The 12,044-nt window shown below is 37.1% G+C and overlaps 1 protein-coding gene across 3 annotated transcripts in view; it reads left to right on the top strand.

Moving 5' to 3' along the window:
* Nucleotides 1-12,044, top strand: part of RAB3GAP1 (RAB3 GTPase activating protein catalytic subunit 1) — a 121,696-nt gene that overhangs the window by 49,810 nt on the left and 59,842 nt on the right. For all 3 annotated transcript variants that reach the window (XM_044242585.1, XM_044242584.1, XM_044242583.1), the window contains exons 6-7: nt 9,411-9,530; nt 11,153-11,318. In XM_044242585.1, coding sequence (XP_044098520.1) covers nt 9,411-9,530; nt 11,153-11,318 — 286 coding nt within the window. The remainder of the gene's footprint in view (nt 1-9,410; nt 9,531-11,152; nt 11,319-12,044) is intronic.

Genomic DNA, 12,044 nt, shown 5'->3' with positions numbered 1-12,044 from the left:
AACACTGGGCTATCACAACCCTGAGCTCAAGACCTGAGCCAGAATCAAGAGTCTGACTCAAGAGTTGGACACTTAACTGACTGAGCCACCCAGGCTTTCCATAAGAGTATTTTAATGTGGAGAAAAGGCAGAAGAGAGTCAGTGTCTGAGTGATGTAATATGAGAACTTGACCTGCTATTGCTGGGTTTGAAGAAGGTAGCCAGGAACTAAGGAATGAGGGGAGCCTCTAGAAACAGGGAAAGGGAAGGCATGAATTCCGGCTTTTGAAACTTCCAAAAGGAACACAACCTTGCTGACCTGTTGATTTTAGCATGCTGAGACTTTTGTTGCCCTTCTGACCTATAGAATTATAGATAATAAATTTGTTTTAAGCCACCAATTTTGTGTTCATTTGTTACAGCAGCAGTATGAAAACAACACAAAAAGTGGGGCTATAGGTGCTATATATGTGGGAGATTGGAAAAATACACTGAAAGTATAGCTGGGTTTAACTCATGATGATTTTTGTGTCTGTGGTTTTGCCTTTGTCTAGCCTAGTCTTTGGACTTTCAGCTCAACCACACTTTAAGGGAATAGCAGCAACAATGTAAAAGAAATGGCCCACAATTTTATAAATTGTATAGTTGAATAATTATGATGGCTTTTAAAAAATATGTATTTTTATGATTTTAATGCATTTTTGGATGGCTTTAGAAAAAGATATGTGCAAAAGGACCTGATAGTTTTGAGAGAATGGTATTTTAGAGTAGCTCTAACAGCCTGTAAGATGTTCTTACTCTTTCAAAAGCAGAAATGTTCAGAAGACTTCTAGTGATGGTGACATAACATAGTTGGCAGTTCCTTTTCTGCAAAAAGAAAAAAAAGCATAAAACTGGAAAATATTGGCAAAACAACTATTTCAGGGTACTGAAAATTACCCAAAGGCAGACAACAAATTGAGAAGCATTTTTTTTTTTTTGAAAAATCCCTGGTGTTTCTTTTTTTTTTTTTTCTCCCAATTTATTTATTTTCAGAAAAACAGTATTCATTATTTTTTCACCACACCCAGTGCTCCATGCAAGCTGTGCCCTCTATAATACCCACCACCTGGTACCCCAACCTCCCACCCCCCCGCCACTTCAAACCCCTCAGACTGTTTTTCAGAGTCCATAGTCTCTCATGGTTCACCTCCCCTTCCAATTTACCCAAATTCCCTACTACTCTCTAACCCCCCTTGTCCTCCATGCTATTGGTTATGCTCCACAAATGAGTGAAACCATATGATAATTGACTCTCTCTGCTTGACTGATTTCACTCAGCATAATCTCTTCCAGTCCCGTCCATGTTGCTACAAAAGTTGGATATTCGTCCTTTCTGATGGAGGCATAATACTCCATAGTGTATATGGACCACATCTTCCTTATCCATTCATCCGTTGAAGGGCATCTTGGTTCTTTCCATAGTTTGGCGACTGTGGCCATTGCTGCTATAAACATTGGGGTACAGATGGCCCTTCTTTTCACGACATCTGTATCTTTAATCCCTGGTGTTTCTTATAAGATAGATGGATACTCTGGCCCTTTTGTCTGTGACTGTTTATACCACTGCCTGTCTTTTCCCCAGTCTGTGGTGAGAACTGTGGCTTTCCAGTCTAGACTGGTCATGAAAACCACTGTTCTGTTGGCAGATGAGCAGACTTGATCTGGGTAAAGGGCAAAAACCTGTAGCTCTGCCATCTAAGAGTAGTGGACTTGATTGAGCACGGATGAATGAGGAAAACCTGTATCTGAACTAAGCTGAGATTGTAGTTCTAGTTCAAGGCATTTGGTGGGTTAGTCAGAAATTTAATAGAGACATACTATATGTATGAGAGCCATAGGAAAGTTGAATATACTTTCTACACTTCCCTGTATCATAGGGAAACTATGTATGTGCAGGAGAGATGTAAAAAAACCCAAACTTAAGAACTGGTTGCAACATTAAATGTACCTACACCTCTTCCCAGCAGATCAGTCAGCAGAAAATGAAAGTCTCATAGTCTCAAGTGTTTGAGCATATTCTTTACCTCAGTTACTGTCTTACCACAAAGCAGTACTGACAGTGGGTAGCCCCAGGGAGCCAGGCTAAGAACAATAAAATAGTTAAATAGAGACACCAATAGTTGAATATCTTGGGAAAGACAGATTGTACAGTTTAAATCTTGACAAGTTACTAGATACAAGCAAAGAACCCTCAGAAAAGTTACACTTGGTTTTACTGTATTATTTTAACAGTAGTTTTCAACAACAAATTACTAGGTATACAGGGTCACACAGGAAAAATGTGACCCATATGTAAGTGGGAAAAAAGTTAGCAGAAACTGGACTCTTGATGGGATTGAGCCATAACTTCAAAGTGGTTATAAGTATGTTAAAAAAAATTGAAGGAAATATATTCATAGAATTAAAAATATGCTGCCAATGAGTCAAATTGGAAATCTCAGTAAACTATAATGAAGAGCCAGATGGAAATCTTAGAGTTTAAAAGTATAACTGAAATAAACTTTCACCAGATAAGCTCAAAAGCAGATCTGAGAAGTCAGAAGAAAGAGTTGGCTTTGAAAGATTAATAGACGTTTTCCAATCCAAAAAACAGAAAGAAGAAGAATAGATTAAAAATGAACAGGATATCTGTGGGTCAATATCAGGTGTTCCAAAGCATACAGGTAATAATGGGTGTTCCAGAAGAAGAAAGAGAAAGGGGAGGGGGAAATACTCAAAGAAATAATGACTGAAAACTTCTTAGATTTGATGAAAAAATACTTATTTATGGACCCAGGACTCTCAGTGAATCCCAGGTGGGATAAACACAGCAAACCAAATCTAGACATATTATTGTCAACTTGCTAAAACCCAAAGCTAAGAGAATCTTAAAAGCAGCAGGAGAAAAATGACTTGTCATATACAAGAGATAAATACTATCTGCTGACAAAAACATTGGAGGCTAGAGGGCAATGCAATGACATACTGAGTATTGAAAGAAAAAACTATATTGAAAGAAAAAATTGCTAGCCAAGAATTCTGTTTCCCACAAAACTGTCTTTCAAAATACAAAGATGAAATAACAACATTGTTATATAAACAAAGGCAGAGAATTTATTGCCAGGAGACCTACCTTATAGTCAATATTAAAGAGATGGTAACTTGGATATATAGGAAGGAATGAAGAGCATTGGAAAAACTCTAGTAAATACAAAAGGGATATTCTTTTAACTAACAAAGCTCTTGTAATTGTACTGTTGGGTTTATAACACGGGTAAGGGTAAGGTATATAGCAGTATCGCACAAAGGAAGAGGGGAGGAAATGGATCTATACTGTGTAAAATTGCTAGGTTTTACCAGAATTAATGTGAATAGATTATAAGTTAAAGGTACAGATTGCAATATCCAAGGATGTCTGGGAGGATGAAATTGAAAAAAGAAATTCTCTCTCGAACAACTCCATTTTCTCAGGTATATTGTACATGTTAGAAATAACTATGTCCCGGGCGCCTGGGTTGCTCAGTGGGTTAAGCCGCTGCCTTCGGCTCAGGTCATGATCTCAGGGATCTGGGATCGAGTCCCGCATCAGGTTCTCTGCTCAGCAGAGAGCCTGCTTCCCTCTCTCTCTCTGCCTGCCTCTCTGCCTCCTTGTGATCTCTGCCTGTCAAATAAATAAGTAAATCTTTAAAAAAGAAATCATTATGTCCCAAGAAATCTTTTTATTTATCATTACTGTTTTTGGTGCTCCAGTATTTTTTGCATATATTCTTTACACTATTTGAAGAAGCTCTGAATATATTTCTTTCTCTCTTTTTTTGTGGAGGAGGGACAGAAGGAGAGAGGGAGAGAATCTTAAGCAGGTGCCACACCTAGCACAGAACCTGACATGAGGCTCAGTCTTATAACCCTCATGACCTGAGCCCAAAGCAAGAGTTGGATACTTAACTGACAGAGCCACCCAGCTGTCCCTGAATATATTTCTTTCTAAAATAAGAAAGAAACTCTACATGTAACAGATGTAAAATGGTAGCAGTCAGAGTTGGTGGTGTGTTTTTATGATTTTCCTATGCAAAATAAGTAACAGGCACAACAAATATTGGTTATTTGTTGTTACTTTCAGTCTTTATTGGAGCAAAAAAGGAAAATGTATTTTAGAACAAAATAGATAAAAATGAATGATTGTCCTACCTTTCTCAGTTGGAGAATGTGATACGAAGGCACATATATATTTAAATTTAGTATTTAGCATGAACATGTGTAATCTGTTAGATAAAGCAGTTCTATTATTAAAAATCACCATAGTGGTGGGACGCCCGGGTGGCTCAGTTGGTTGGATGACTGCCTTCGGCTCAGGTCATGATCCCGGAGTTGGGGGATTGAGTCCCGCATCAGGCTCCCAGCTCCACGGGGAGTCTGCTTCTCCCTCTGACTTTCTCCTTGCTCATGCTCTCTCTCACTGTCTCTCTCTCAAATAAATAAATAAAGTCTTAAAAAAAAAATTACCATAGTGGAATTTTTACTTGTGTTGATATGTTTGAGTGCCTCATAAACTTAAATTATTAGAGTAGATATTGTAGGATACATAAAGATTTATTAATGAAACTTACCTTACTATTTCACTCCCTCTTCACTTTTCCCATTCTCTCCCCCCGATCCCTCCTTTTATACATACATAAAAAAGGGGGCTTAAACATCTCATACTTACTGGGGCGCCTGGGTGGCTCAGTGGGTTAAGCCTCTGCCTTCGGCTCAGGTCATGATCTCGGGGTCCTGGGATTGAGTCCCGCATCGGGCTCTCTGCTCGGCAGGGAGCCTGCTTCCTCCTCTCTCTCTCTGCCTGCCTCTCTGCCTACTTGTAATCTCTCTCTGTCAAATAAATAAATAAAATCTTTAAAAAAAAAAAAAAAACATCTCATACTTACTAATTTTGGGTAGCCAAGCAGGAAATTATGAGAAATATGGGATGTGTCCATCTGGCTATTTTATGAGTATGTGTTACATGTATATGTTTTTGTGCTTTTATGCGTTGTGACATTTTTTCATAGATTCTGCAGTGCATATTCTGATATACATTTGTCTTAGCATTTCATGATTGCTTTTATGTCAGTAAACTTTTTTTAATACCTTGTTATTTTTTTTGAAAAATATTTTATTTATTTGACACAGAAAGAGAGATCACAAGGAGGCAGAGAGGCAAGCAGAGATAGAGGGGAAAGCAGGCTCCCCACTGAGCCAAGAGCCCCATGTGGGGCTTGATCCCAGGACCCTGGGATCATGATCTGAGCCGAAGGTAGAGGCTTAACCCACTGAGCCACCCAGGCACCCCATACCCTGTTATTTTTAATGACTGTCAAGTATCATGTAGTATGAGAGTGTTCTGTAATTACCCATTTTTTTCCCACTGAAGGATATTTAGGTTGTTTTTAGTTTTTACAGTTAAACTGTTACAATGAGCATCATTACACATAAAGGTATACCTCATTTTTGTGCTTTGTTTTATTGTATTTTGTAGATACTGCCTCTTTTACAAATTGAAAGTTTGTAGAAACCCTGGGTTGAGCAAGTCTATTTCTGCAAGTCTTTTTTTCTGGTATTCACTTCTGGTCTCTGTGTCATATTTTGATAGTTCCTATAGTATTTCAAACTTTTTCATTATTCTCTGTTTTTGTAATCTGTGATTGCTGAAATCTCAGAAGATTGTTAGCATTTATTAGTAATGAAGTATTTTTTACTTAAGATATTTATACTTCTTTTAAAAAGATTATTTATTTGTCAGAGAGAGAGAGAGAGAGAGAGCGAGCGAGCGCGAGCACAGGCAGACAGAGTGGCAGAGGGAGAAGCAGGCTCCCTGTGGAGCGAGGAGCCCAGTGTGGGCCTCGATCCCAGGACGCTGGGATCATGACCTGAGCCGAAGGCAGTTGCTTAACCAACTGAGCCACCCAGGCATCCCAAGATATTTATACTTTTTTTGACATAATGCTGTTGGCATACTTAATAGACTACAGTATAGTATAGAAAAAATTTTTATATGTATTGGGAAACTGAAAAAGTCATTATACATGCTTGATTTTGATATTTGCTTTATTGTGGTAGTCTGGAACTGAACCTACAGTATATTCAAGGTATGCCTGTATAGCTTTGTGCATTTGTATGAATGTTTTTGTAAAATAGATACAAAGAAATATAATTAGTTCAAAGTTTATGAATTTTACATTTTGATATAGCCCGCCTTTTTGTTCTCCAAATGTTTTAAAGGTTTATACCACCATCTGTGTCATGTCCCAAACTCTTGTCAATACTGGATCTTAACCAATATTTTATATTTTTTTGCCAATTAAATTGGTAAACAGTGATTATCTCTTCTTTTAATTTTATTTTCCTAATCACCAATAAGTTGAACATCTTTGAATAGAATTCTTATCTGTTGATACTTCTTATTCTTTAAAATATGTATCAGTTTTGTTCTTTTTTGTTATGGTAGAACAACAAAATTAACTGTTTTAGCCATTTTTTAAGTGTATACTGGTATTGAGTACATTAATATTTTTGTGCAGCCATCACGAGTATTCATCTCCAGAGCTTTTCAAGCATCCCATACTGAAACTCTGTATCCATTAAATGATAGCTCAACCCTTCCTCTGCCAGGCCCTGTAACCACTGTTCTGTGTTTTGTCTCTGTAAGTTTGACTACTCTTTGTAACTCATGTGAGTGTAATCAAATGGTATTCAACCTTTTGTGATTGCCTTATTTCACTTAGCATCAAGTCTTCAAGGTTCATCTGTGTTGTAGCATGTTATCAGAAGTTCCTTCAATATTTCACTGTATACATATATCACATTTTGTGTATCCATTAGTCTATTGATAGACATTTGGATTGTTTTTTTGCCTTTTGGCTTTGTGGATAAGGTGCTGTGAGCAGGCATGTTCAAGTATCCCTTTGTGTCCCTGCTTTTAATTTTTCTGGGTCTATAACCAGATGTGAAATTACTGTTCATTCTGTGTTTCAGTTTTTGAAGAATCACTGTACAGTTTTTCCATAGTGGCTGTACTATTTTACATTTGTAGCATTCATGCTCAGTCGTTCTCATTTTCCCATATCCTTGCCAACATTTATGTGTTTTATTTTGCTTTACAGTAGCCATCTTAGTGGGTGTGAAGTCATATCTCGTGGGTTTTATTTACATTTTCCTAATTAGTGATGTTGACCACATCCTTTAATGTGCTTATTTTCCTGTTGTGTATGTTTTTTGGACTAGTGTCTATTCATGTTCTTTGTTCACTTTTTAGTCTGGTTGCTTGTTTTTTGTTACTGATTTTTCTCATCTTTTAAAGGCCTCCACTTAATGTTTGCTTAGTTGAAGTCATTCTCAAGCCTCAAGTAGGTCTAGTACAGATAGTAGATCAGTAATATATATTGATCCTTCAAAGATAATAATAGTATCTGGGGAAATACATTAGAATTCAGAGAAGAGAGCATATTTAACAGGAGCGATGGGGTAGTATTTGATGTAAATCTTCAAAGAAAGTATCAGATACTGATAGAATGAGGAAAGCATTAGAGGAAACAAAGATAGAGGACACAGTTAATTTTATTGCATATAAACAGAAAGTTCAGTTTGGCTTATTTGTTGTTATTGGGAGTATACACTGGCACAGTTTGTGTGTGTGTATAGAGGGAGAAGATGGTTTGGCAGCAGCTATAACAGATACAGATGTTCTTTTATCCAGCAACTTAAGGGAATTTATCCTATAGTTGTATTGTAGGAATAGATAGTAGTAGTATTGTTGGCAGTGGCATAAAACTGGAGAAAGAGTACTGATGAGTAGGGGATTACCCTATTATAATCTTATTTGAGGCTACGTTGAATACATGGATAGATAATTTCTGGAAGAATAACCAAGAACAGTTGACAGTGGTTTCACTCTAGTGTGGGTGATGGCATGGGAAAAAATGTTCACTTGTTTTGTTTTCTTTCTTCCAGGACATTAAAAAAAGAGCAAAGTATATTTTTAAAGACCTTTAGAGCTGAAAATTCATAGCTCTGGATTCTTTCCAGTATTTAATGCCATTTCTGTATAACTAATTTTTGATTTCAGGAGTAGGAGAACGGAGGCAAGATGAGAAGATGAACTAAATTTTTGTCATCTAAACAATAAATAGATTATGGGTTGGACTGTGTTTATTTATCTTTATCACTGTTTGTGGGATTTCTTTTTTTTTTTTTAAGATTTTATTCGGTTATTTGAGAGACAGAGACCACAAGTAGGCAGTGAGGGAGGCAGAGAGAGAGAGAGAGGGGAGGAAGCAGGCTCCCTGCTAAGCAAAGAGCCCAATGTGGGGCTCGATCCCAGGATACTGGGATCATGACCTGAGCCAAAGGCAGAGGTTTTAATTCACTGAGCCACCCAGGTGCCCCTGTTTGTGGGATTTCTTGAGAACGTTTGTAAAAATAAGCCTTCACAACTCTACATATCCAGCGTTAAAATAAATTAGGCAAATGGGTAATGCCTTTCATAATTTAATTTTAAAAATATTAGATAAAAATACATTTAGGAGTGACTAGAATAGGAATTTTCAAAAGGCAAAATCACTAACAAGACCTTATATATTTTTGTAAAGTTTGGCCACAAATTTGTGGTATTTAAAGGACTTGATAACTAAATGAGAGGTTTTCATTTTTGTAAGATACTGTACCAAAATAAGCCATTCTCTGATTATTTTGTGACTCCTATCAGCTGTTTTTGAGCAAAAGAATATAAGAATTTGTTGGAGCACCAGCGTGGCTCAGTCATTTAAGCATTGACTCTTGATTTTGGCTCAGGTCATGATCTCAGGGTTGGGAGATTGAACCCTGCTTCAGGCTCAGTGCTGGGGGTAGAGCCTGCTTAAAATTCTCTCCCCCTGTCTCTTCTGCTCCCCCACCCTTTCTTCCCTTCTGTTAAGAAACAAAACAAAACAAAAAACAACAATATAATAATAATCCCTTAATTGAGTAAACCATGTTTTCACATTTAGTTAGCACAAATACATGATGGCTGATAATTATCTTCTCCCATTTGGGGAATCTTTCCATGTCAGTGGACTTAATGCTATCAGCTAATTAAAGCAAGATTTCAGTCTTGGAAACTTAACTTTAAGGCAGAACTGTTAATGCTTTTTCTTTTGTGATTTCAGCAAATTGCTTTTAATTTTTCAGGAATTGAGAGGAGTTAGGTGACCAATGGAAGTCTTTTACTAAATGAAGGAAATTCATGTTATTTGTCAGTTCAGTTGCCATTGAAAAAAAAGAGAAACACCTGTATCTTAGACATGACTTGCTAAACTTCAGGGAGATTTTTTCAAGTTTTTCAAACAATGGTTTTGTATTCTGAAGTTTTCTGTTTAATGGCAGTAATTCTTTTTTTAAAGGTATGGACTACGGGAATTTGTGGTGATTGCCCCTGCTGCAAACCATGATGCAGTTCTCAGTGAATCTAAGTGCAATCTTCTTCTGAGTTCTGTGTCTATTGCTTTGGGAAACACTGGCTGGTAGGTGGACATTTTGAAAAACCTAGACAATGGATTAAAAACTTTTAAATTTTAATTTATGAAGGAAAATGGTTCCTAAGTTAGATTTTTTAAAAAATAAATTCTTATTGTTCCTACTTGTGCATTATTATATTAGAATATCATATAGAAGGGCAAACTCAAAACCTTTAGTGAGTGCATTTCTTTTTTTTTTAAAGATTTTATTTATTTATTTGTCATAGAGAGAGAAGCGAGAGCAAGCATAGTCAGACAGAGTGGCAGGCAGAGGCAGAGGCAGAGGCAGAGGGAGAAGCAGGCTCCCTGCCAAACAAGGAGCCCGATGTGGGACTCGATCCCAGGACGCTGGGATCATGACCTGAGCCGAAGGCAGCCGCTTAACCAACTGAACCACCCAGGTGTCCCTAGTGAGTGCATTTCTAAAGGGAAATTTACTGAAATAATCAATGAATATTTGAAATGAAGAGTAAATTGTGCTCTTTTTATGTTTTGCTTTCAAATGTTTAGTTTATTTAAATTTTACAAGATCTAATTTTCATTCTTAAAAATGGACCCTTGTCAGCCTCAACTGATATTGCCCATATCAGATGACTCAAACTTTTTGCTGCTTTGTGTATGTCGGCAAATGACTGAAAGTGCTTAGAGTATTGATTTTGGGCTTACAGATAAATTTTAGGAAGTAGGCTTATTTGCAAATATGCAAATCTGTGAATAATAAGGATTGGCTCTATCTTCAAATGATAAAGTAAAAAATACCACTAATGCTGGTTTGATTTGTATTGTTTCATATCTGTGAATCAAATTTTCTTTTGCCTTTGAAAGGCTAATATGATACTGATGCTGGCAGGCTTGATCTGGACCTCAGGACCATCCGAGGGGTTCCTTGGATGTGTGCAGCATAGAAATCAAATGTGAGCTAGCAGGAGATGAAAACAGTGTTTATTAAAGGCATAGAGAGGTGCAGGGAGAGTATCTGAGAGACTCAGGAAAGGAGGAAGTCTCATCTTTGCTGGGGTCTGGGGTTTCTGTTGAGGATCATGGTCTGGTGTATGTGCCAGAACAAATGTGAGGGCCCTGTGTTATTCCGTGGAGCCAGAGTGTCTTGGCATGGAGATGCCTAGTGCTAGTGGTCCAGAATGTGCATCTGATAGCTTTCTCTGGTCATTCTCACCTGGTCCTTCCTTAAATGTTATCTATTTTAGAGAAATCACTAACTCCCTGTCTCTTATAAGGAGGACATAAACTACTGAGGCATGTGTAAAGTAGGGGTTCAGCTCCTAGAAGAATAGAAGCAGGAAAAGGAGAAAAAAGATTTTTATGGAGTCCTTCAGTTTCCCTATCTCAGTATGATCGTTTTTATTCAAGAAAATTTTCATTGTGCCTTTATTTTGCTTTCAGCTATTATAAAACAATTTTCTGAATATAAAGTGCCATTAGATGATCATTTCTTAAGCTTATTAGTGTAAGGAGAAACAGTGTCTCTTATAAATATAAGTCTCATGACTGATCCTTGCTTAGTGTTTTTAAATATTTGAGATTAAAATAATAGGGAAATCTTTAGTTTTAGGAATTACTCAGTGTTTAAATGAACTTAAAGTCTATTCCTATTTAATTATGTCTTACAGCCAGGTGCCACTCTTTGTGCAAATTCATCACAAATGGCGAAGAATGTATGTGGGCGAATGTCAGGGTCATGGTGTCCGAACTGATTTTGAAATGGTTCATCTTCGGAAAGTGCCAAATCAGTACACTCATTTATCAGGTCTGCTGGATATCTTCAAATCAAAGATTGTGAGTTTGTATTGATATTGTCAGTCTTCTCTGGGATCCAGATGAAAGTGGTAGTTTGGTAATTTTATTGAGTATGTAGAAACATTGATGTAGTTATGTGAAAGAAAGATGTAATTGACTATGTTCAAAGAAACAGTATGCAGTTAGATTTTTAGTGTGCTAATGCTAAAGAACAACTAATTAAAAAAATTTTGTTCAGTTTGTTAACATTTATTTACTATGTTACCTCTTTCTACTCTTCTCTATAGTAAAACAGTTGGCCCTTGAACAATACAGGGGTTGGCGCCTTAACATTGCATCTCCCCTGCATCTCCCCTGTGTAGTAAAAAATATACTTTTAACGTCTCACTCCCCCAAAACTTGATTATCATTAGCCTGCTGTTGACTGGAAGCTACACCAGTAACATAAACACTTGATTAACATATATTTTGTGTGTTATATATCATATTCTTAAAGTAAGCTGGAGATAATAAGATGTTACTAAGAATATCGTAAGGAAGAGAAAACACATAACACTGTACTGTAAAAAGCTCATCTGTGAGTGGACCTGCATAGTTCAGACCCATGTTCAGGGGTCAGCTACTGCCACCCTACCCAGATGAGTGTGCTTCAGGTAACTGCCTATTCGGGATTTTGCCTTTGAGCTCTTTACGCCTCAACACTTTTGGTTCTGAATTGTCTCCTTTCCCACCCCAAATCTTCATCTTATTCAATTTTTAGAATTA

The sequence above is a fragment of the Neovison vison genome, chromosome 3 (assembly GCF_020171115.1).
Source record: "Neovison vison isolate M4711 chromosome 3, ASM_NN_V1, whole genome shotgun sequence".
In the NCBI taxonomy this organism is placed as follows: Eukaryota; Metazoa; Chordata; class Mammalia; order Carnivora; family Mustelidae; genus Neogale; species Neogale vison.
This window is presented reverse-complemented; position numbering and strand designations above follow the sequence as displayed.